At 44.9% G+C, this 23,536-nt stretch overlaps 1 protein-coding gene across 4 annotated transcripts in view; it reads right to left on the reverse strand.

The window, feature by feature from the left end:
- Positions 1–23,536, reverse strand: part of foxp1b (forkhead box P1b) — a gene marked incomplete at its 3' end in the record, with an annotated part of 199,229 nt that overhangs the window by 36,508 nt on the left and 139,185 nt on the right. For 2 of the 4 annotated variants that reach the window (XM_080495078.1, XM_080495077.1), the window contains exons 7-9: positions 22,894–23,013; positions 972–1,109; positions 566–664 (exon numbers count right to left, since the gene is read on the reverse strand). In XM_080495078.1, the coding sequence (XP_080351204.1) occupies positions 566–664; positions 972–1,109; positions 22,894–23,013 (357 nt within the window). Of the gene's footprint in view, positions 1–565; positions 665–971; positions 1,110–8,821; positions 8,861–22,893; positions 23,014–23,536 lie in introns of those variants that run through there. The other 2 variants (XM_080495079.1, XM_080495080.1) reach the window with 2 other exon arrangements.

Here is a 23,536-nt window from a genome sequence, read left to right on the forward strand (position 1 = left end):
GAAGGAGAGAGGAAGGGGGAAAAAAAAGAGAGAAGAAAAACTCAACACACTGGCAACAAAGCTGGGAGCGCTCTCTGCACTGATATCTCACAATTACATGCCTTCTCTTCCTCTGCCATTTCCATGTTAATTACCAAGAAAAGCCTCTCAGATTTTTATGCTCCCTGTTTCTACCTTTCATTATGTCCTACACCAGGCTCACAGGAGCGCTCGGCTCTTTGTTGCACAGGACACTTGCTTACCCAAGAAAAAAAAAGAATAAATAAATAAATAAGATTGCAGAGCAATGGAGTGAGCTGGAGGCGCTGTAAAACATCTCATGTGGGGACAGGTCCAGAGAGGAGACGCCGTATTCTCAGCACAGCATCAGTCGGTTGTTAGCGTTTAACCAGCAAGTCTGACATGCTAATCAGAAGCATGAGTGCACTTGATCCCCCTCCTACCATTAGTTTCTGCTTTAACCACAGTCTGAAAGCAGATGGAGCGGAGGGAGGGAGGGAGGGATGGGGGGGGGGGGGGGGGGGTGTGCTCTGTCTGGATGGTGTTTGGAGTGATGTCAGCCTACCTCTTTGCTCTGCTTGCTGCCTGCATGTTGCTGCTGCTGCTGGAGGAGCTGGAGGTGGAGCTGTTCCTGCTGCTTCTTGTAGAACTCTTGGAGCTGCTGCTGCAGAAGAGACGAGGGGAGCGACATGCGAGTCAAAGTCTGTCAGTCATATTAACTCAGCGGTGGGTTTTTTTTTTTTGGGGGGGGGGGGGGATTTCCAATACTCTGAGGAATGTTGTCCTTTGAGGATCAGAAAAAGCGAGGGAGAATAGCAGTTCAAAGTGAATTTATCTTGGAGAAACTCGCGTGTAAGAAGATTTTCATTTCAAACCGAGGCGTCCACCGATTCAAACTTCACGGGCCTTGTCTCTTCAATATAAAAAAAAAAAAAGTGATTCTTGACGCGGGTGTCACGTGTACGCATTACCTGCTGTAACATGAGGGCCTGCTGCTGCTGGAGGAGAACCTGGAGCTGCTGAGGGCTCAGGACCTGCTGCTGAAGGATTTGCTGCATCTGCTGTGGAGTTATCACTTGAGGTGTCATCATAGCCACTGACACTGGAACCTGCACAAACACACACAAGACGTGGAGACACGCGTCAAAAGACATTCACAGAGGACGGTATGGAATTAATAAGGGACGAGGAGGAAAAATGCTCTCCTATCTCTGATTCGCCACCTTATAGAATCTTTTATTTTTGACGCGCAATCCTGATCTGCTTCTTTTCTAAGTTTATGGTCTTAAGTAGGTTAAAGCCTCGAAGCAAAGTCGTTAAAACTGTGAAAAAGCAAGTGAAGGCTAATAACAGGTGGGTTTCACCCCGGGCAGGTAACAGGAAGTGGAGGCTGATGACTTCTTAATGACAAGCACGGCTCAACACAAATAAAAATATATGAGTTTAACAAGTTTGAAAAAGGCATTCCGGCTTGGACTTGAGGAACTTGTCTCGAGTGTCAGCTTGAAGTGTTACAATGAGCACGGGCCCTGCAGAAAACACACAAACACACACATTTCCCCTGCAACTGTTCTGACACCAGACCGAGACGGACTGAAGGACACGCCACGTGGATCAACAACATGCCCGGTGTGCCCAGCCTAACCTACACACACACACGCACGCACACACAGATAAGCGTCCACATGATGCTTCCAACAGCGGGCCAGTTTACACAGCCCTGCAGATATGTCATACCTGAGGATGTGAAAGATTGCCTTTGAAAAATGCTGTGGTCTGCTCACGGCACACGCACGCCGTGTCATGTGAGAACATTTCATTAGAGACGCTGTCAACAGCGATCTATTATTGTGGAGATACGGAGCGCCTGGAGGAGGAGGAGCCACGGTGAAGAGCACGCAGGCCGCTCTCTTGCCGTCTCTTAACTAACTCCCAGCAGAAAGGTGTGAGTGCGCGACTCCTCAAAACAAGTGATTTGTTGTGACACTCAAAGAGCCCCCACAGTTGTCAGGGTGCCTTAATTGCTCCGGCGACATGGGGGGGGACTTGGAGTGTGTCTGGATGCTGCCACTCACTGCTATGATGTGCAGGACCATTAAAAGCCCCCTTTCCTTGACATTTAGATGACAAACAGCGGCTCAGAAGTGCCCTGGTACCACTGCGATTGTTAACATTTTGCGCTGGGTTTTTGTGTGTACGAATATATTTGTATGTATATGCATGAGTGTGTGTTGGCTGATAGAGCAGACATCGCTGGTGACAGTCCTGTCTTCACCAAGGTTACCCAAATTGTGCGGCCACCTCGCAGCTAATGACAACCCCCCCCCCCCCCCCGTTGAATCTTTCATGCCTTTTTCTGAATGTAATTTAGCTGTTTAAAACCTCATCCGGGAACTGAGGGGATTTTTCTTGTCACCCGCCCCGCATGCATATCACCTGATTCAGCCTCCCCATTGTGGCATTAAACAAAAACAAAGCGGCGCCATAATGAACAGCTTGTACGGAAAACGCGGAGGAAAGGGCAGGGATGTCAAATGGGACGGGGCCGGCTATGATGCTCTCCGTTAACTTTATTGAGCCGTGCCAGAATACACCGGCCAGTGTTCTCCCAACCCCGAGAGGATCACACACACACACACACACACACACACACACACACACACACACACACACACACACACACACACACACACACACACACACACACACACACACACACACACACACACACACACACACACACACACACACACACACACACACACACACACACACACACACACACACACACACACACACGATTTGTCATTTCCAGCTGCAGACGTTGGGGTACGAGCAGAAAATGCAATATTAATTCCCCCCTTCTGTATTATGTCTTAATATGCACTTCATCTTGACTTTTGCACATGACTTGTCCTGTCATTTGCATGGCCCCGGTCTCCCATTTTCCTAATTTCACAGTCATTATCCACTGAAGTCCCCCTCTTTTCTTTTTTTTTCCCTGGGCATCACTAATTTTGATGAACTATTTAGAAGGTCAACCCTACAGCCTTGTCTTGCTGACATACGAGTCCCCTTCATGATATGATATACAGTGCATGTCTAAACATGACATTTACCCCCACCTCAACTTCCAGCGTGCTTATTTTGAAGCTTTTCCTTTTACTGCGTGCATTAAAAACCGACTCCACGTTTGTCATGCTCTATTTTTTACCCGCGCGTAGAAGCTGTAAATTTGGTCCGTTTCGGTCTCTGTAATCATTTTGTCATGCTGAATAACACGGGGGTGATGTGGAGAAAAAAAAAAAAAAAAAAAGACAACTTAACACAGAGCCTTTTTTAATGCACTCGACCAGATCTTAAGAGACGTGCGTTTTATGAGAAATCAAACTTATTTACACCTGAGGTGGATAGTAGCGCATCTTGTTTTCACACTTCTCATATCTGACTCAGACCGCCTCTTCCTCTGTGCACGGCCGCAGCAAGAGGCTATTACAGACCCCCGTTTTATTACCCATTACTACTGAGGTCATTAGCAGCAAGAGGGATTGTAGGCTTCTTAACCTATTGATCAATGTAACTACTACCATTTAATCCTGTGCTGAAGGAGTGAAAATCTGCCCAACGCCGGGTCTTACTGAGTGGAAGGGGTGGGAGGAGCACTTTAACTGAAAAATATTGCCTTGGCCGCTGTATCATGCCCATTTAACGCAAACACAGGACGCCAGTCGCCATTTAGAGCACTCCCATATGGCGCACTCCCCCCTTATCTCCTGGATAACATCATGACTCCAGATGATCCGCAAAAATATATCACCATCTAAAGATAGCCTGAAAGGAGACTCATACTAGGCTAATAACTGGAGGGATCCACCGAGCGCAGCTCTAATCTGCTCCGCCGATACAAGGGTGTGAAAAAGAGGACATTCTGAGGATGCCAGGAATAGCTGACGTTTATGAATTTCACCAAGGTGTGGTGCTCTCCAGGTGCCTCGCATACATAAACATTCAAAACCTGGAACATTCTGACACAGCTGCAGAGTGACTGGAGGCAATATACTGTACCGGCACAGGCCTGCACGCACACACACACACACACACACACACACACACACACACACACACACACACACACACACACACACACACACACACACACACACACACACACACAATCTAAACTGTGGCATGTTAACTGCCACAAGTACATACAAGCACATGTGCAGCACAAAGCATGTGGAGTGAAAACCAGATTTTTTTTAAAGAGGCAAAAGAGACAAACACGGGCAACAAAACATCACGATAAAAAAAAAAAAAAAAAAAAACCTAAAACATAGAATTTGTCAAATTAAAAGAATATGTTACTTTATCACCTGTCAATATCACCCAATAAAGCAAGATCCAAAAATGTTTGATCCCCACAGCCGGACAAACCCCACACTACAGAAAGCATTTAAAGTACATTGACTTCTCTCAATATGACAATCTGAAGCACTCACACACAGATCTGAAAATGTTAAGAGTCAGTGACTCGGAGTTAATGAAGATGCTCTCCCTCCTCCTGTCACGAGCCAGAGGTCACAGCCTGGTGAAAAGCAGTAGAGTCAACGAGGTACAATATCCACCCTCTTCTTTTCTATCCCCTCCCCGCAACGAAGCAATTAAGAGGAACAGCAATGAGGAGACTGGGGGGGGGGCGTCAACGACAGCAGCCGCAAACTGCAGCACAGCTCAAAGGGGGAGAGGAAAAATAAAATAGAATGATCAAATTTTCATTTGCGCTCCCGGGGGTCATCTTGTTTTGTGGGGGCATCAAATGGAATGAAGAAGTTAAAAAAAAAAAAAAAGCCCAGGAGAAATCACACAGCAGAGTCCGTTTGATGCTGCTGTTGTTTCACCTTGGCCTCGCTGTGGCGCGAGGAGACAACTTGCCATCCCCGCCGCCATCTCCTGCATGAAAATGTCGCCGGAATGAGGATTTCACGGGAGCTATTGTACTTAAGTGATGTGTGAACGTAATTAGTCGTCGACAAGACTGCAAAGACTAATTCCATATTACCCATTCACGTTGATTGAAATCTCTCAAGTGTGGGACATTTATTTCCCTCTAAGAGACTAGATGCAGTATATTCACGCAGTAGGCTCTTCCCAAAGAATAATAATATTTAATTTTTTTTTATATAAAGGAATTGGCTTCAACTGGTATTCCTTGTTAAAAAACAAAACAAATATAACAAAAAACTAAATGTGGATTATTCCCCAAAAATTCTCTGAACGTTGGGATAATTCCTGTGTCGTCAAGTTGTTTTAAAAACAATTACAGCTCTGATAAACAGGATAATCACAGCCACATTTTTGTCTGCATGCACCATACACTATGCTTACTGGATTGGAGGCGTGTGTACGTGTGTGTGTGTGTGTGTGTGTGTGTGTGTGTGTGTGTGTGTGTGTGTGTGTGTGTGTGTGTGTGTGTGTGTGTGTGTGTGTGTGTGTGTGTGTGTGAGGAGGGAGGGAAGGGGAGAAAGGCAGAGGCTCAAATTATTTGCAGCAACTGTAAAAACAAAAGTTAAAATTGTGTTTTAATTAACTTGTCGACTACAAACAAACAGGTTTTTGCGCTGGAGCTCGACCCCGGCGAGTGTCGGGTTTAAACAAACAAACGGCTGCGGCGAGCCGGGGGGGGTAGCACCCCTACAATAACAGCTGAGCTGCGACCTGAACGCTGGTTTCCCACAACTGGAGGGAGACGACCACTGCAGGTGACCACTGCTGGGGGACAGGACCCCCTCTATCTCTATACTCTCAGAGACACACACACAAAGTCATAGCTTCAACCAAATTACATGTAATTATAACCCTGTCTGTTAACTGTTTCTATCAAACTGACTGTGAGGAATTGACGACAGTACAGTGAGAAAGGAGTCACTTACTTTATGTATTTATACCTTATTGTTGTACCATCAAATCTGGCCCTATGGAAATTCGACAACTGACCTTAGAATTCAAACACACACACCTAATGTGTCCTTTAAGGCATAATTCTAAAATCTAAATAAGATGTTATACCACACATGGTGAAATCAGTATGATTTTTGTCTCTTTTCTACTTTCCAACTGATTTGTGGTCATTGAATGTTGATTTTTCTGGTTTTAAAAAGTTACAAAAGTGTCATGAATGATCTTTCCAGAGGTTAACGACCCCCGAGTGGTTTCCCCACAGGAGCTCAATGTTGTATATTCAGATTTACTGCTTCCTCAAAAATACCTACCGAGTATCTACAGAAAAAGAAAGGATAGGGTGATATTATGGTGTGTGACTCACGATCCTGTCACTCTTGACCTTTCAAGCCACACCTCCCGTGCTTCACGAGACGTTTGACTCCTGAAAACTGCCTTTTACAGATTCACGCCGCCGTCCGTCGCTCACACGTTTCCCCGGAAGCGCCGGGTAAAAACCTCTGTCGGCACAAAACCGCGTACCCTTTCCCCCCCCCGTGATCTTTAGCTCACCGCACAGTTACGCAACGCCGCACGCTTTCAGATGCCTTATTTGAGTCAGTTGAGATTTAATTAAGATCACAGCCTCTAAAATCCCTTTCAAATGAAACTGTAGTCAAAAGACAATGGCTGACACATCCTCGTACAGATTGTTTCTATTCTCTGCTCACCAGCAAGGCAAAAAGCTAATCCTTGTTTCCATGATGGCAGACAAGGGGGGGGGTTACAAATTGTGTTGCTTCTCTTGATGTTGTTGTGAAATTAATACAAAGTGTACAGCCACTTAATTAAATCATAATAACAAATAAAACACAGTGTCGACCGCATGTTTGTAGCTGAAAATCAGCAAGCAGGTGACAGAAGAGAGGACCCTGGGGTTGTTTTAAAAATCCAGATCAGTGGTGAAGAAGACCCTGCACACTGTGTAATCTCCTCATGATCCCTCATCTCAACCTTTTGGGAACACGTGGCATCTGAAGTGTCGGTTAATCTTTTCCGATTTCAAGCAGGCAGACACACTCTGAGCAATAATAAAGGAAAAACAACACACGAACGCGCACCTTTTTCAAGTAAAAACATGTTTTAGTGACAAGAGAGAGAGCGAGAGAGCGAGAGAGAGAGCAGCTGGTGGCTCTCGATATCACTGCTCACATATTCCCCCCGTCTCTCTTCTCGGTCTTTGCCTGCCTGCTCCAGCACAAAGCCAATACCGTCCCCTGTAAAGGATACCCCGGCGAGCCTGTCGGGCTCAGCGGGCTGTACACCCCCCTGTGCCCCCTCTTCGGCTCGCTCTCCCTCGCTCCGGGTACACGGCTAATATCTGGTTGCCTATGTCATGGTTTAGAAATGACAGGTGCTGGCAGCCTCTCGCCTTGACAGGCCACTGCACAAATAACGCCCCTGCCTGAAAGGGCTAATGCACTACTAATGAACAATAAATCAACTTTGATTACAAACTGTCAACCCAATCAGCTCGCACTCCAGCTCTCCCAAACTGCGAGTCCCGGCTGCACAGCTGCACGGCATTACAAGTGAACGCTGCCCTCCTCCTCCACCATCTGATCGTCTCCACCGTACCCTCCGCCTTTTCCCCGAGCGCGGATGGAGTAACAACATGTGGGTTTGTCCCACCAAGTAAAAGTACGCACACAGTCTTTAAGCAGCGGTGAGTCAATATGTGTCTTCTGTGGAAAAGCTCAGAGCTGTCAGATCTGACAGCAGCAAAAGTGAACACAACTTTCCCTCCTAAATCTACTCCACAATCCCATTGTTGAAAGTGCACACACACACACACACACACACACACACACACACACACACACACACACACACACACACACACACACACACACACACACACACACACACACACACACACACACACACACACAACCCACCTTTCACACTCTGAACTTTACAGAGAGATTCAAGCGATGACATTTGGAGTGACAGCGCGTCTCCGACGTGGTTTGTGGTGATGGTGTCAAATATAGAGCTGTGCCAGCCTCCGTCTTAATTCACTGTGACACCTTGAGGATGAGTGAGGATTAGTCCAGGCCGTAGCCTCCAGAGCAGCGCTCATTTACTCAGAAAGTCATCACAGAAAATACACTAACAGCAAGACACCAAACAGAAGTGAGTTAGTTCTCAGTATGGAAATGTCCCAGCCTTGGGAATGTTTTCTAAGAAGAAAGGGTGTGAGAGAAAAAACTTTACAGTGAGAAGACAAACCTGTCTTTTGTTTTTCTAAGAACTTTCCATAAATCAAACAGCACGGGGTACTCTACCAGATCCTGCTTAACTGGTTGGCGTACTGTCAGCAAAGTAAACAAAACTAATCAAACACTGTTAAAAAAAAAAAGAAAAAGAAAAAAGAAAAAAAAAGGTACTCACACACACCTCATAGGAGCGTCTGTACAAAGTGCAGGAACTGTTGCACTGACTGAGAGTGAAGTGAAGCGCCGCTTCCGACAACAATACACACGTAAACACAAGGACCTAATCCGCGCAGCCATACAATGCAGTCACACGCAGTAAATCTAATAGAAATGACATCCTCTTTTGTCTGAACACGCCTGTGAACTGTCAGAGCCTCAGCGACAAAGTAAACCCGGATCCAGTGCTCCTCTCACACACACGGCACGACCGAATTAAACAATTACAGTGATAGGACATCAGCGAGAGAGACACACACAATAACAAAAAGCTCCCCTCTCTTTCCTCCTTTTCCCAGGTCAAATTAAATTGTCAAGCTCTTTCTTTTTTCCCCCTCTCTTACACAAGAAAGCTGGCAAAATCACAGAAATCAATCATATTGACAAACCTGACAAACTCCATTTAGCTGGCAGGGTAAACAGAGTGCCGGGCCACGCGGTGTGGAGTGAAGCAGAGCGGAGAACAGAGCGGCAAGGGAAGGGGAGAGAGAGAGAGAGAGAGAGAGAGAGAGAGAGAGAGAGAGAGGAGAGAGAGAGAGAGGGAGGGAGGCAGAGAGAGAGAGCGAGAGGGAGCGAGAGAGGCGCACGAGAGCTGGCAGGCAGGGAGGCTGCTGTGAACAAGCGCTGCTGTGCTGTGGAGTCTCCAACCTTCCTCAGGATACAGACAGATTGCACGCGCAAGGTTGCTCCCCGGCTGACAAGATACAAAACTATCCAATCAACCACGCCCTTCTCCACCAATCACAACCAGCCCTCTAAACATAATCAATTCAAATGGGGCCACACAATAGGGAGCCTGGGGCTGGGCTGCAGGTGAAACCGTGCCTTTGTGTGGGGGCCCCTTTAGAAAAAAAGGGAAAAAAAAAAAAAAAAGGCACAGTTGACGGCTGTTAACCCTCTGACCCTTGCCGGGACTCTGGCCGTGCTATTGAAACAATGGGAGCTTAAAGAAAAGAGGCCCTTTAATTAAACGACAGATAAGTAAACACAGCTATCCAGCGGCCTCGCTATCAGCCTCTTTATTGTTCTGCTAAATGGAATTGTTTACAGTGGCCGAACAAAGACACAACTCACTTTACACGCCGAGGACAACAAACGCACAAAACATTTTTATTGAGGGCAAAAAAATATTTACGAAGGGAACAGATTGTTTTGCTTTGATTTCCACTATTAAAACATAAAGGTTTCAGATTGTGTAGTTTTTGAACACTTATCCCACAATTTGGCCTCAGACATGTTAAAACCACTTACATTAACAGCTAACATTACACCAGGCGATCCATCCAGCTCCATCCCGATGAGAGCAATTAGCTGTCATGATATCATCACACTCTTTTAACACCCATGTGCACTCAGCAGACGGGAGAAAGACGGGCCAGGGGAAACAGGACCCTGCCACCTACTGGAGAGCTCGCTGAACTCACAGGGTGGAAAGAGTCCCTCAAACCACTTCCACACTCACTACGTTTATATTAACGCACGTTTCACCTCAAGCTGCGTCTCACGATTAGTAAAACCAATAAAAGCCGGGCGCACCTCGTCGTGCGGGCCACTCGACGGAGAATTAGAAGGTAAGCGCGAGGCAAGATTAACACCTCACTTTGTTAATTATCATGACAATAAACACCGAAACACAGCTCATATCAACAGCTATAAAACCTTTGGCCGAGAATGAAGGAATGTTCGTGGGATGCTTTCCAGTCCGCAAACACACGCTGGTGAAATAAAAAGAGCGCCTGCAGAACAGGCCGGCGCTCTCATCTGCTAATAACTAACAATGAGCTCTGCTAAAGCCGGCCTGACCTATATAAATTATTGACGGGGACACCTCAAGTGTCAAAAGTGACAATTCCAATACATATCATGGTGAATAATTAAGTGGAAAGAAAAATTTGAGGAGTGTGTGTGTGCGTGTGGCTTTGTTTTTTAATCTGACATTCTCAAGACGGCTCTCTCACAAAAAGAACGAGTGATGTGCGGGAGCATGCTCGTGTGTGTGTGTGCGTGTGTGTGTGCGCGTGGGGTGGGGTGCGAGTGGTTGAGGCTACGGCCACACTCTTCTCCCCCGGCGCGCTCCCTGGGGTGGCATGTCGGCGTATTCTCAATAAAACACCTTCTTAGCAGTAATAGGCCACTGTTCTCATTTCAACGCTCCCAAAGGCCTCATGATAAATTTAGCAGACACACAGTTCAAGCTTCCCCTCTCACACACTGTCTTTCTAATCCATTGCCTCTGCGCCTGCACCATGTAAAATAATTACACATATGTGTCGATGTGATACACACGCTATATAGATTTTTTTTTCTTCCTCTCTTCCTTCTGCACGCGGAGAAACATCAATATCCCGGAGGCTCGAACCGGCGTCCCTTGTGATAGTTTACAGAAGAAGCACTGAGCGATTGTGTTCATGACAGAGTGGATGACATTATAAAATACTCCCATTTCCTGCTTGAGTTAGAGTGAAAGTATGAGTTAATGTCTGGTCTGGCCCCGTGCTCTGCTCTCGCTCGGCTCTGGCTAAAGATAACGACTCGGCTCCAATTACAAAGCCTTTCCCAAAACACTAACGCAGCCGGCGAGTGAGCCGCGCCGGCGTGCCAGCCCACGTCTCACTACTGCTACTACAACTCCGGAGGAGAGGGAGAGAGGGAGAGAGAGAGAGAGAGAGAGAGAGGAGAGAGAGAGAGAGAGAGAGAGAGAGAGAGAGAGAGAGAGAGAGAGAGAGAGAGAGAGAGAGAGAGAGAGCAAGTGGAGAAAAACACTACAGCACACTCGATCTTTTTCCTTGAAAGGCACCGGCGACCTGGACCATTGTCATGAGAAAACAAACACAGTCTGTTCCCCTGTGTGTGTTTGTGTGTGTGTGTGTGTGTGTGTGTGTGTGTGTGTGTGTGTGTGTGTGTGTGTGTGTGTGTGTGTGTGTGTGTGTGTGCGTGTAGTAAATCATTGTTTACTGACAGAGGGAGTCAGCAGGGCAGGTGTGCAACCTATATAAATAACAACTGCTCTATATAATATCACCAAGGTAGGCGTGCTTTTTTAGATCCACAGCAGCAACACCATATCGGCCGTCTCTTTAAAAAAAAAAAAATATCTCAACAAAGCATGTTGGTATTAAACCGAATAATGAGCTTCATGCGGCACAATTTCACACTTTGCAGAGTGTTACAAAGTATTTGATTTGTGGCCAAAAACTGTTATTAGGTGACCCACTCATACACTGACAGCACAGGAGAGTGCCCAGTCATCGCTGCAGCAGGAAAAGGAGAAAACACACACACACACACACACACACACACACACACACACACACACACACACACACACACACACACACACACACACACACACACACACACACACACACACACACACACACACACACACACACACACACACACTTTCAGTCGTAGTGAAGTCGAACAGAAATAAACCAAGGGTATTTAAAAAAAAAAGTCCTACATGCTTTATTTAATCTAATCTGATCCCGTCGTATTTATAGTTGCTGTCTGTTTAGTAACATATGTTCACGTTTATGATACGCAAACCTCTGCTCCGCCCTCTCATACTTGTGAGTAAGCCATATTTCGAGTGAATGAGGTTATCACCCGAAGCAGAGTGGAGTTACAGTAAGTCACGCCTGACTCACCATGTCCCTCCTGGTCTATTACATATGGTTTTGGTTATTTACTTTTAATTTCAGCGCTCAGGAGCACATTGTTTAGTCAGCACATGTGAGCTCAGTATTTGCAAAAATATTTCCTGAGGTGATAATGCCAGTCAGAGTGTGTATGTGTGTGTGAGACGGAGCGCGAGTTTTGGAACACGCCGTCCTGCTGCGGTTTTTCACTTTCGTCAAAACAAGAACAGTTTTGGCTTTACGCGGTATCGATTTGGGGAGGCGGGGGAATTCGTGCCACATCTTGTTTGCTCATTGATGCATCTTTGATATGAGTCAAAAACTATATTAATATGAAGAAAAGTGATTAAAAATAACTGTCCCACTAAATCTGCAACTACAAACGTGTCAAGCACGGGTTGTTTGGATGGTGGTGCACCGTACATAATCAGCTTTGATGTGTAATCACAGAACACATAAGATTTACTGAGATAATCAGGCAGATTCAGGCAGACGTGCTTCTCCGTGGGTGGCTCTTGTCGTCACTTTTTAAGGGAAAAACTCTCGACGTGGTGCCCGCTGTGAGTCTGCGGCGCTGCTAACCGCCGTGATTAACTGCTTAGCTAACCTTTTCTGTGGTGTTATTAAATTCTGTTTGTTAGCCTGTCCTATTTCCAGCTCTACCTAATAAAAAACATTCCTGGAGGTAATGCATACACAACTTTTCATGGTGAGCTGCAGCTCTGAACGGAAAGCACAGAAATCATAAACTGTATCACGACGCTTCCCCCGCTTTCTGGAGACTGGGTGTAGCTGCAGGAATGACTGGGCTGTGCACTGAGATGGTTTACTGTACAAAGTCCAACACAAATATAAAATGCCTCCAAATTACATCCTCGTGTGGCCCGTCTGTCTCCGGACTTTTTTCTTGCCGTCTGAGCAGGAATCCTTTTTCCCTCTCCCCTCGTCCCAACCAAAAGTGAAAATGGGAGTCAGAGAATTGCCGAGCTGTCAAAAGTGCGCGATGGCGCCCGGGGACAAAACGCCATTGTGAGCCGATAGCTTGACTCGACTGCACCTTGCATAGCTGTTAGTGTTTATTAATGCTATGGTTGACTGTGCATCCCATCCATCCTTCCACCTCCTCTGCAGAGGGCGTGCGAATCACTCCGAGCAGCGCGCAACGGCTGACATCAAGATGGAGCGCGTGAGGGTGACATGAAGATGCAACAAATTTTAGGGCGCAGCGCGCCCGTGTTGGATGGAGGGCCGGCGGCTCGAAGGGAATCATCAGGCCTCCGATAAATAGAGGGCCCTGAGAATGTTAGAGTGGCTCCCGGCGCTGGGACTGGAGTCAATTCGACAGTCATCGTCTTGGCTGAGAGAGAGAGAGAGAGAGAGAGAGAGAGAGCGAGAGATAGAGGGAGAGCGAGAGCTCCCCCACCTCCGTCCGCCCCCACTCCTCTCCGTTTAGCTGTGTGGAATCGGGACAGATGACTTCATTCTGACAGGATTATCCCAAACCTGGTTCTAATCTTTGCGGTACACATAATACATTTTTACAATATGACAAGGAAAACAAGCAGTGGAAGAGACGGCCCGTTCCTCCAGGTTGTTGTTATTCGCACACAGCGCCGGCCCCGGTGCCGCGCTGATCATTCCTGACAGATTGGATCACCTCAAAGCGACGCACACACATCAAAAATGAGATTTCATTACAGCATCACCTTGAGACTTTTTGCTAACACAAGGAGATGAACTGCTTTTGGAGCTCACATGCGTGGCCAATGAATTACGGGAATTTCAACACGCGACGCTTTGTGGGCCGACACATGAACCATTGTGGAGGATATTTACCGAAAATATTGCCAACAGTGGCACAGCCTGGAGACATTTCGACAGTGACATATTAAGCAGAAGACGCGTCCAAAGATAGTATTTAAGATAAAAGATAAATATCATTAATGTCCAGATGTTCAAGTTTAGCTTATCTGAGAGACTCTAAATCTCACTAAGTAGCTCGTGATATTTATATTTGTTTAATCTGCACACAATGTGACATGTACAAACTCTGAGTTGTGGTTTTCTACGGGAGAGATTTATGAAGTAATTCCTGATGTCTGGAATCTCTACTGACCCTCTCGGAACGTCACATTGAGGACACGATCCATTTGGATGTTGTTATCTTTGGACAGAAACAAGTTTCCTTCTGGTTCTAGTGCTGGTTTTAGCAAAGCTAATGGACTGCTACAAGGAGGGGGAACATATTTGCTGTAAAGATGTTAAGAGTGGCATCTACAGACTGTGATGGAGCAACAGACGAATAACAGGAGTCTCAGTAAAGCTTAAAGGCTCCTTGTGATAGACTCTCTTTGGGTAGGGACACGTTGAAATGGAGTCAGATTTGATTGATGCTTTAGTGTGGTCCATTTGTGAACGTGTGAATGCTTCCACTTCCTTTACAAGTGTGCACACCTTGAAAAGAAAGTTTCATACACTTTGCAATGGTTTGATTGGAGTCTAAATTAAGTCGTCCAAACACGGGACCAGCATTGTATCTTTGAAGTTTATCATAATTGAGGTAGATAGTAGAGGACTTCCTGTTGCTATTTTGCCTCTTTTATATATTTCATTGGTTCTCAGTGGGGTGTTAGCTGGTGAAAATCTCGCCACTATACCCCAACATGGACTGCGCTGATCTTGAAGGTATGTTGAAGAATAGTGTTTTTTTTTTTTTTTTAACAATGGCTGTACACCATGTGTTGAAAATGTGTGACCCTGAAACAAACAGTACTGTTTTGTTTATTTCCTGAACAGGCATCCCGAGTGTGAATGGGAGGCCGGTAGCCGAAAGCACTACTGAGGAGGTGAACACCAATGCTCAAAAATATTTGGAAGATCATGTTTTTTTGATGGTCAAAAGTGGATTCAGCGGTGGTGACAGACAGTCTTGTATTGTATTGTATTTGAATGATGCTGTAATCTGTTAACCATCACTGCTATCCTGAGCATAAAAAAAGCCCCCCCCCTTCATCACTGGACTGTACTCACCTCCTGGTGTGCAACATAGATCTACTCACCAACTGAGAATAAAGGTTATCACTTACAGAATCATGTTACCCATACAGCCTTAGTTATCCTACCTATACCTCTGTTTTTACCGAGTTATTACACTAATATAGAACCATTAAAAACTGAAAATCAAAAAACTGAAGTGAAAATGGAAGACCTTTGCTGCGTTTTGGGAGTCTTTTTACACCACTGTCACTGAAAACGCAACTTTTTGAAAACGGCTCCCAAGCTGCAACTTTTTGAAAATGCAGCGTCTCCGTGGTAATGCAGGAAAATGCAACTTTTTAATGCTCGGCCTCTGTAACGCACAACTTTACTGAAATGCTGCGACAACACATGCCTGCCATTTTTGTGTAAACAGACATTGTTTTCAAAATGTTGCTGTGTAACTGCCCAACATTTCTCAAACGAAAACACCAAAACCATGAGTTGTGCCAACAGCGCCTTGAGCCACTGCAACTGCCACCTTTTCAAACCGGCTCCCAGGAGACAGCCGGAGGCTACAGAATGCTCTTACTGCACATGCGCACCACCGCCGTGTACACCTGTGTTCTCCTGCTCATGCACGAGGAACAAACATGGCGGCCTGCAGAGTGGCATGACTCCCCGTCCGGATTCTAGTTCTTGAGGTGATATTGGTAGTTTTATAGTTGAGATTCACTCCTAGTAGCATCCAATTCACCATCTGTCCACATGAATGTCTGGTACTCTCGATTGTGTTAACATTCATAGCGCACTGTTCGCGGTGGTTTCATGACAAAAACCAACAATAGCGCCACCATGTGGCGAATTGGGTTGAATTTCCCTGCAGTGTGAACTAGACTGGGGTAAATGTTGATGTGCCTCTGACAATTATGTGGAATTGTTTAAAAACGGTATAATATGAGACCCTCAACTTTAATTAATTTCATGTATAGATATCAATCGATTAAATGTATAACACTATGTAACGTGTGTCTACGCTCACTCATTCAGGTTTGCCCTTTAAATTAACAACTGCCAGATGTTCTCATTTAACATGAAATGAAAACAAAGAAGGACTTCAGTAAAGCAGTTAGTGTTCCAATCTGGAGGTTGGCAGTTTGATCTCCATTTTACCCTGTCCATGTCTCCTAGAGCAAGACACTGAACACTGAACTGCTCCAACACGTGCCAGCATTTTGCATCAATATTGGGAGCATTAAATCTATATAAGAGAAGTCCATTTACCATTTTTTTGAGGCACGCCATGCTTCATCTACCCTATAATACAGGGGTGTCAAACATAAGGCTCGTGGGCCAAAACTGGCCGGCAGGAGGCTCCAGCCAAACCGCAATGGTAACACTTTCAAATAGAAAATTGCTTTTCGCACTTTGGATTGTGTCATTTGGATATTTCACTGTATTTTGCACCAGGAGGTCAATTTATGTCGAGATCGTAGTAATTTTAGGCAGTAGTTGTGTGGTTATTGTGAAAATATAGACATTTTCTTCACGTATACTCAACGCCACAACAAGGGAAAAGTTCAAATGTAAAGGTTAACAAGGCACAATTCTACTGCTCCAGCCCACTCAAGACTAAATTGGGCTGTACTGTATGTGGCCCTTGAACTAAAATGTGTTTGACACCCCTGCTATAATGCTTCAAGGATGTTTTATTTCCACCGAAACACACACCTTGTGCTTTGGCCAGGTGTGCCCTTTTGTTAAGAGAATATTTAGCTCATAATAACTCGCCCAGAACATTAATCCAGACGTGCGCAAGCTGTCAACTCGCCAGTGGGTGACCGCTGCCGTGCCACTTTGGACCACTGGCCGACTGGGCTCCAGAAGCCCCTCGAAATGCTTCCTCAGATCAGCCTGCAGCACTGGCCAGGGTCCAGCTGACAGGCTTTGGCCTGGTGCTCTAATGACTTACAGATTGGAGCTCAGTGGTATACATGTGTCAGGACAATGCCATGGGCCTACTGCAGAAACAGTAGGAGAGATGGGGGGGGGGGGGGGGGGGGGGGAGAGAGAGGCAGCTTCTCCCTGTCCTGTCAGATGGAGGCTTTGGCCCCTGGATTGTATCAAATCCCCCCCCCCCCCCCCCCCCCCCAACCAAACAGACCACAAATGAAGGATGTGAAGAGTTGGGGGGGTGGGAGGGGGTGTTGGATGAGGGGCTCTCTAACTTAAAAGGCTTTCATCCTGTAAACTGAAAAGACATTATCTTTTGACCTGGAGATGCCCTCGGAGAGGCCGTACACTGTGGTGTGAAAACAGAAAGAGAGAAAAAAGACCAAAGAAGAGAGAAGAAGAAGACAGAAGAGTGGATTGTGCCTTCAACTGGTAATAGTGTAGATAAGAAAAACCTCTGTTGGCATGGTTTTGAAACATTATCAGCAGCTTCTCTGCGTTTGAGGAATAACAAGTGATGCACCTTTGACATTATGAAAATTTTCAGTCCAATATTTATCAGTGGATCGTGAGCAGTGTTCCTCATTTAAGATTGAAAGCCAACACATAATTACAATAAATGCAAAAACAATCGAACGCAGAGCAGGCTGAATTACTGTTTCTGTCTTGGCAGGAAGAATGAAAATCAACGATCATACATGAAACTCATCTCAGGGTCGGGGAGATTCGTTGTTTAGCATTATATTTCTTACAATCTTGAGAAGAAATAAGAAAATGTATACATTTATTAAATAAATTAATGGTATTTAATAAAATACTATTGCTGCATCATAAATAGAAAAAGGTTATTATCTCACATTTAAAGTGTTTACGGATTGTAATACCATAGAGCAACCAATAATGTAATACCTGCCAATAATGGAATAATTTAAAATCTTATCTTGCCAACAAGATAAATTGTGAATGATAAAAAAAAAGTACTTTAGATCAACAAACTGCTATTCTCTTCTACTCTATGAACAGAATAGAATAGAATAGAACAGAATAGAATAGAAACACTTGATGCCAAACCAATAGATGGAGCAGTCACAAATAATGTGTATTATTCATCCATTGAACACAGTTTGGGGTTCAATGTCTTGCTCAAGGACACTTTGTCATGTGGACGGTGGGAGATTGGGAATCAAACCTGCAACCTTCTGACTGAAAGATGAGCCACAGACGCCCCAAAACAGTCCCAAAACAGTATAATAACATTTCTTAATTCTTGGCAAATTGTTAATAGATTATTGGTTCAAATATTTTTCAACACTAATGGTGAGGTATTACATTAATGGCTTTATTACGTCTGGCAAGGACAGAATAAAATCCTCTGCATATATTATCTGTTTGTTAGCAAGATGATGTCAAAACTACTGTAAGAACCTTAAATTTTATATCTCAAAGTTTTTCTTTGTTGTGACCAAGAGTATATGTGATGAAAATATCTTATATTTAATATCCAGAAAATACCAACAATCTCAACATAAAGTCAATTTTAATGAAACCTTGAAGTGAAAACACAGTGAAATGTCCAGAAAATGTCTTCTGTCAATGTTGCATTATACATGTTTTTATTAACTCACCCTGATAGGATGACTTGAAGGCTTTTGCTAATTTGCTTGAAATGGTCTCAGGTAATCTTGTGTCTGCTATAAATTTGTACTATTTCTTTGGCTTGGCCGCAGTGGAACCTGTTGTGGGTCGGTTTTGGCCAAAAGGCCTTATGTTTGACGCCCTTGGCCTTGTTTGTTAGAAGAGGAAGCCACATGATAAACACAATAACTGCTGAAACTTTACTGCAATTCCAGAGTGAAAAACTTCATCCACAAAGGTCAATGAAATTGTACATATTCCACATTTCTCACTTATTCCACTCATCTTAAAGCAATTGTACTTGTATTTTACAACATAATAAGACCTGGAATAAATCTTACATATTTAATAATAATCAACTTACACAGTCTTTGTCATTTCTGCATTATGAAGGCACATTGCATTTCTTGACAAACTGTCCAACTGTCTCGCTGATGTCATCGATCTTATTCCCAGTTCTAACCCTCAGTGTGACTTTTGGTTGTGGCCATTCCCAGTGAAATTTGTTTTGACATATTTGTCAATATTGGACATCGATGCTTCTTGGCCTCGAGTTAAAAACGTCATATTTTTGAATATTACTAACAATCTGAAATCTACCGAACTTTGTGCAATACGGTATGTTTGAGTAAGAATGAAATGAAACGAGACTTCTCATTAGTCGAGATCATCCATGCTCAGCCAATCACTGATCCATTTCATTCTTTGTCTCAGACATGAGTCATTTAATGTTGTTCGCAAAACAGTAGCGGGACATTTGGTTTTGATATCCATTCAACACTAATGTAGCCTTATCCTTATGATTAGCATTACAATTTGAATACCTCACTCCACTTTTCAGCACTCAAAAATGAACAATTGTTTAGTTTTTTTTTTTTAATCGGTGGAGATCGACGGATCTGGAGCTAATTGCCATCCCTGGGCAGTGTCCGCATGGGGAACTTTAGCTGGCTGTTACCCTCGCGCCACAGATTGGCAGGGACTGATCACAGACAGTTCTGGAAACACGTGTAATCTGGATATTACACAGATAGTAGAGGCACCATGTTGACACAACATCCACTGCCCAGCTGAGTGCCACATAATCCCCCCGTAGGAGGGTGGAGGCATACCAAGGATCCCTTCAGGATGAGGTGTAGTTAACCAGCCTGCCTCGTGCGCGTAACACCACAAACGAGCACCGGTCCCCCCCTACCCATCCCCCCAACCCTTGGCGCTGGTGGACTATCAGCGAGGGTCCGACAGTGTTGTTCCTAATTACCTATTTCTCCACTCCTGATCCTGCGGCTGGCATAATTAGTTACCTGGGGCTGCAATCCAATTTGAAGTGATGACAAGAAAGTGATCCATGAAAAAGTAATAAGTTAAATCCAATTTCAGCCTGCCTCTAATTAAATGCACATGGAACTAATGAGTCAAACCCTACCATTTCACTGATAATGGTAATTAGCAGGGTGGGAGTTGCCGGCTCTGGTTGCGTGTGCCGCTGTAGGTGCGGGGCGCGAGAAAAAAGGTAAAAGCGGCGCAGATTCTTTTAATTACACGTGTCATTCTGTCAATGTAATTTACCGGCTTTTTGACCAGTCAAGTATGTTTAGCTGCTTTTTTCCAGCCTGCATGGCAGCTGTTTGTATATCTGCGATGATTAAAAGGTCTCTCGGCTGCTGAGTACACAGCTTGCGCATCTTCATCCACAGGCAACGCCAAGGAGGTGGAGGGCTGAGGGGGGTTTTTTAAGGGGGGGGGGGGTGCCCCTGTTGGAGATATAAAACCAAAGAGCCATTTAATGCTGATCAAGGATTCTGAGGCTTGTTTGACTCATATCTTTCCCCCTACTATGCAGGCCTCTTTTTCTCTCTCTCTCTCAGATGCCTCATATATACTGCTCTTCATTATTTTTCGACTTGAATGAATTGGAAAGTGAGTCACATCTCCAAATGAGTTAAAAAAAAAAAAAAAAAAAGTCTCTTCGTGCATCTCCTCGTGCCTTAATAGGAAGACTGCTGAGATGAATGGAGCTTCGTCTGCAGATCAGGTGCTTTTATGAGGTGTCAGCTTACTACACAGCCTCATAATTGTTGGATCATGTCTTTTGATGACCCAGTCCGGCTCAACAGAGAATCATTATCCAGGCCGGGTGTGTGCGTGCGTGTGTGTGTGTGTGTGTGTGTGTGTGTGTGTGTGTGTGTGTGTGTGTGTGTGTGTGTGTGTGTGTGTGTGTGTGTGTGTGTTTGTGTGTGTGTGTGTGTGATGGAGATACAGTGGCATGCTCTGTGTGAAGGGGGTTCCTCTGAGCATGGGGTTTGTTCTTGAAAGAGCGATCGTGAGATGAGGTTCAGACCATTATCCTTTGGTGTTTCACACGAAAAATGCCAAGAAAAAAAAGAAGAAAAAAAGAAGAAGAAAAAAAAAAAAACCACTACAGAAATCTCACCAGTGGAAAGCTGTGAGAGGTGGGGAAAAAAAAAAAATCCAAAACAAATGTAAAACATGCTTGTACAGAACGCCACGCGGCTGATGTTTATGTATGAACACTTATGTGCGAGTGTACGTGGCCGGGTGCGTGTTTAATTAGCGGAATATGTAATTCAGTGATAAACAAACACTTGTGTGGACCTGTGGCTTTTTCATAATGGCAGTTTCAACCCAGCAGGAGAAGAAAAATGAAAAAAAGAGAGAGACAGAGAGAAAGAGAGAGAGAGAGAGAGAGAGAGAGAGAGAGAGAGCGAGAGAAGTAACATACAACATTAGAGAGGCAGGCAATTTACAGCGTTAGTTAGATACCACTCTCTTCACAAGAACCGGGCAGAGGAGGGGAAGGGAAGGGAGGGGAGGGGAAGGAGGGGAGGCATAGGGCCCGACTCTCTTTTCAATAGCTGAGTGACAGCTTGGCCGAGCTCTCTGTATACATTAATAAATTAGAATTTTAATTTTGTCTTTGTCTGCAGGAGATGGTCTAGTACTCCGCTATGTACCAACAACTGGCGGTACGCTGGAATCTGCCGTTCGCCAGTCCCCTTTGCTGACCTCTGCAGCACAATTCCCTGGCAGGCTGGGGGAAACTGTTTAGTTTGATCCTTTCAACTTACTTGAATCCTGACAAATATGCACACAACTGAAAGGTCATCACAGTCATATTTCATCCTCTGGAGCTATTCCGAAGACATCTGCACAACAAAGAGGCTTTTCCACAACCTGACATTAGACCTGGCTGCTACAATAGCTCATTAAAAAAGGCCCCCAATGGGATGGTAAGGGTATTAAATGTTATATATATATATACACACACACACACACACACACACACACACACACACACACACACACACACACACACACACACACACACACACACACACACACACACACACACACACACACACACCCATATACATACATACATACATACAGAGAACAGGGGCCTCCGTATTAATTACCAAATATGCCCTGGAGTCGTTGGCGGGGTTCACACCGAAACAAACAGCCAGCTCCTTGTTCAAACAAAGATATACATCTCAGAGGCAGTTGATCTGAAATTAACGTAGATATTGCATCAGACATGCAGCGCCGTGCAATTTAAAAGCAATATTAACAAGAGTTGATTTTTTTTTCTCCTGCTTGCAATAAAAAAAAAAACCCAAAACAACACAGTTCAAACAGCTGCGCTATCAACTCCTGAACTCTCACAACCTTTGCACTCCCCTCCACCTACAAGCCCACCACCAGCATCTCCCACCCCGCCCGCGGGCTGCTCCATAGCACCTCCTGCTGCTTGTGGTGGGATCCTGCCTCATCTCTCTCTCTCTCTCTCCCCCCCCCCCCCCCCCCCCCCCCCGCCGCCGTTGCCACATATTTCTGCAGTCAATGAGGAAATCTTGTAGGAATGACAAACAGGGCCGATCCAGGGAATATTATGGCCTAAAACTGGCCATGGAGGAGTCTGTGCACACTGATGGTGCAAATGATCTGCTGAGATTTTACACGACACATGGTTGATTGTGTGCATGTGTCTGTGTTGCGAGATCACACATAACACGCAAGCACACATAAGTGCAAATGTTGCACTGCCAATTTTAATTTCCTGTTTGTGAACTTAGCCTAGCGCTCTGCTTTTTCTCACACATTGCATTCTCAGAAGAGTTGCATAAGTTCACTCCATTTTTCTTGCCTTTTTTTTCTCTCTCTCTCTCTCTCTCCTCCCAAGCAACCACAAAGCAAAGCAACCGAAGCGCCTGATTATCTGGGGTTACCGTTACCTGCAGGTTTTGCTGCTTTTCGTTGGCTTTGGGGGATTTGCGGCCCGAGTTTTGTTGCGATTGCAGTTGCTGCGAATGTTGCTGCTGCTGGAGGAGTATTTGTCGAGCCACTTGGAGAGCCTAACAGAGAGAGAGAGAGAAAGAGAGACAAAAAAAAGTGTTACAAACACTCAACAGAAAGGCTACAAGTCCCTTGAGAGCACTTTGATGCCTATTATCAGAGCAGATGTATCTCCTTAGAACAATATTCCCCTCGCCTTATGATAGATAACAAACATCACAGAGCATCTTCTCTTACTCTCCCATTCAGACTCGTAAAGCTACAGCTGGTATAAACAGCGATCAGATGTCAAAACAAATTCACAGACGGAGGGAAGAGGAGGGGGAAAAAAAATCATCTGCAGGCATCCAGAAGAAATATTTATCTGTTGATAAGTTGCACTTCCAGCAAACACAAACTGCTAAAGACACTAATCAGTGCCTTTGATCCTCCTTTAGCTCAGTCAAACTCCCCCTCTAGAAAGCAAATAAAAGACTTTACAGCCGCCGCGAAATATCTGTGAAAGGACACGGCCTTCTCAGTGGAAAACAAAATACAGTGCAGTCACATGTTTATTGCTCTAGCTACTCCCTTTTCCCTTAC

This window comes from Blennius ocellaris (genome assembly GCF_963422515.1).
Source record: "Blennius ocellaris genome assembly, chromosome: 4".
Taxonomy (NCBI): domain Eukaryota; kingdom Metazoa; phylum Chordata; class Actinopteri; order Blenniiformes; family Blenniidae; genus Blennius; species Blennius ocellaris.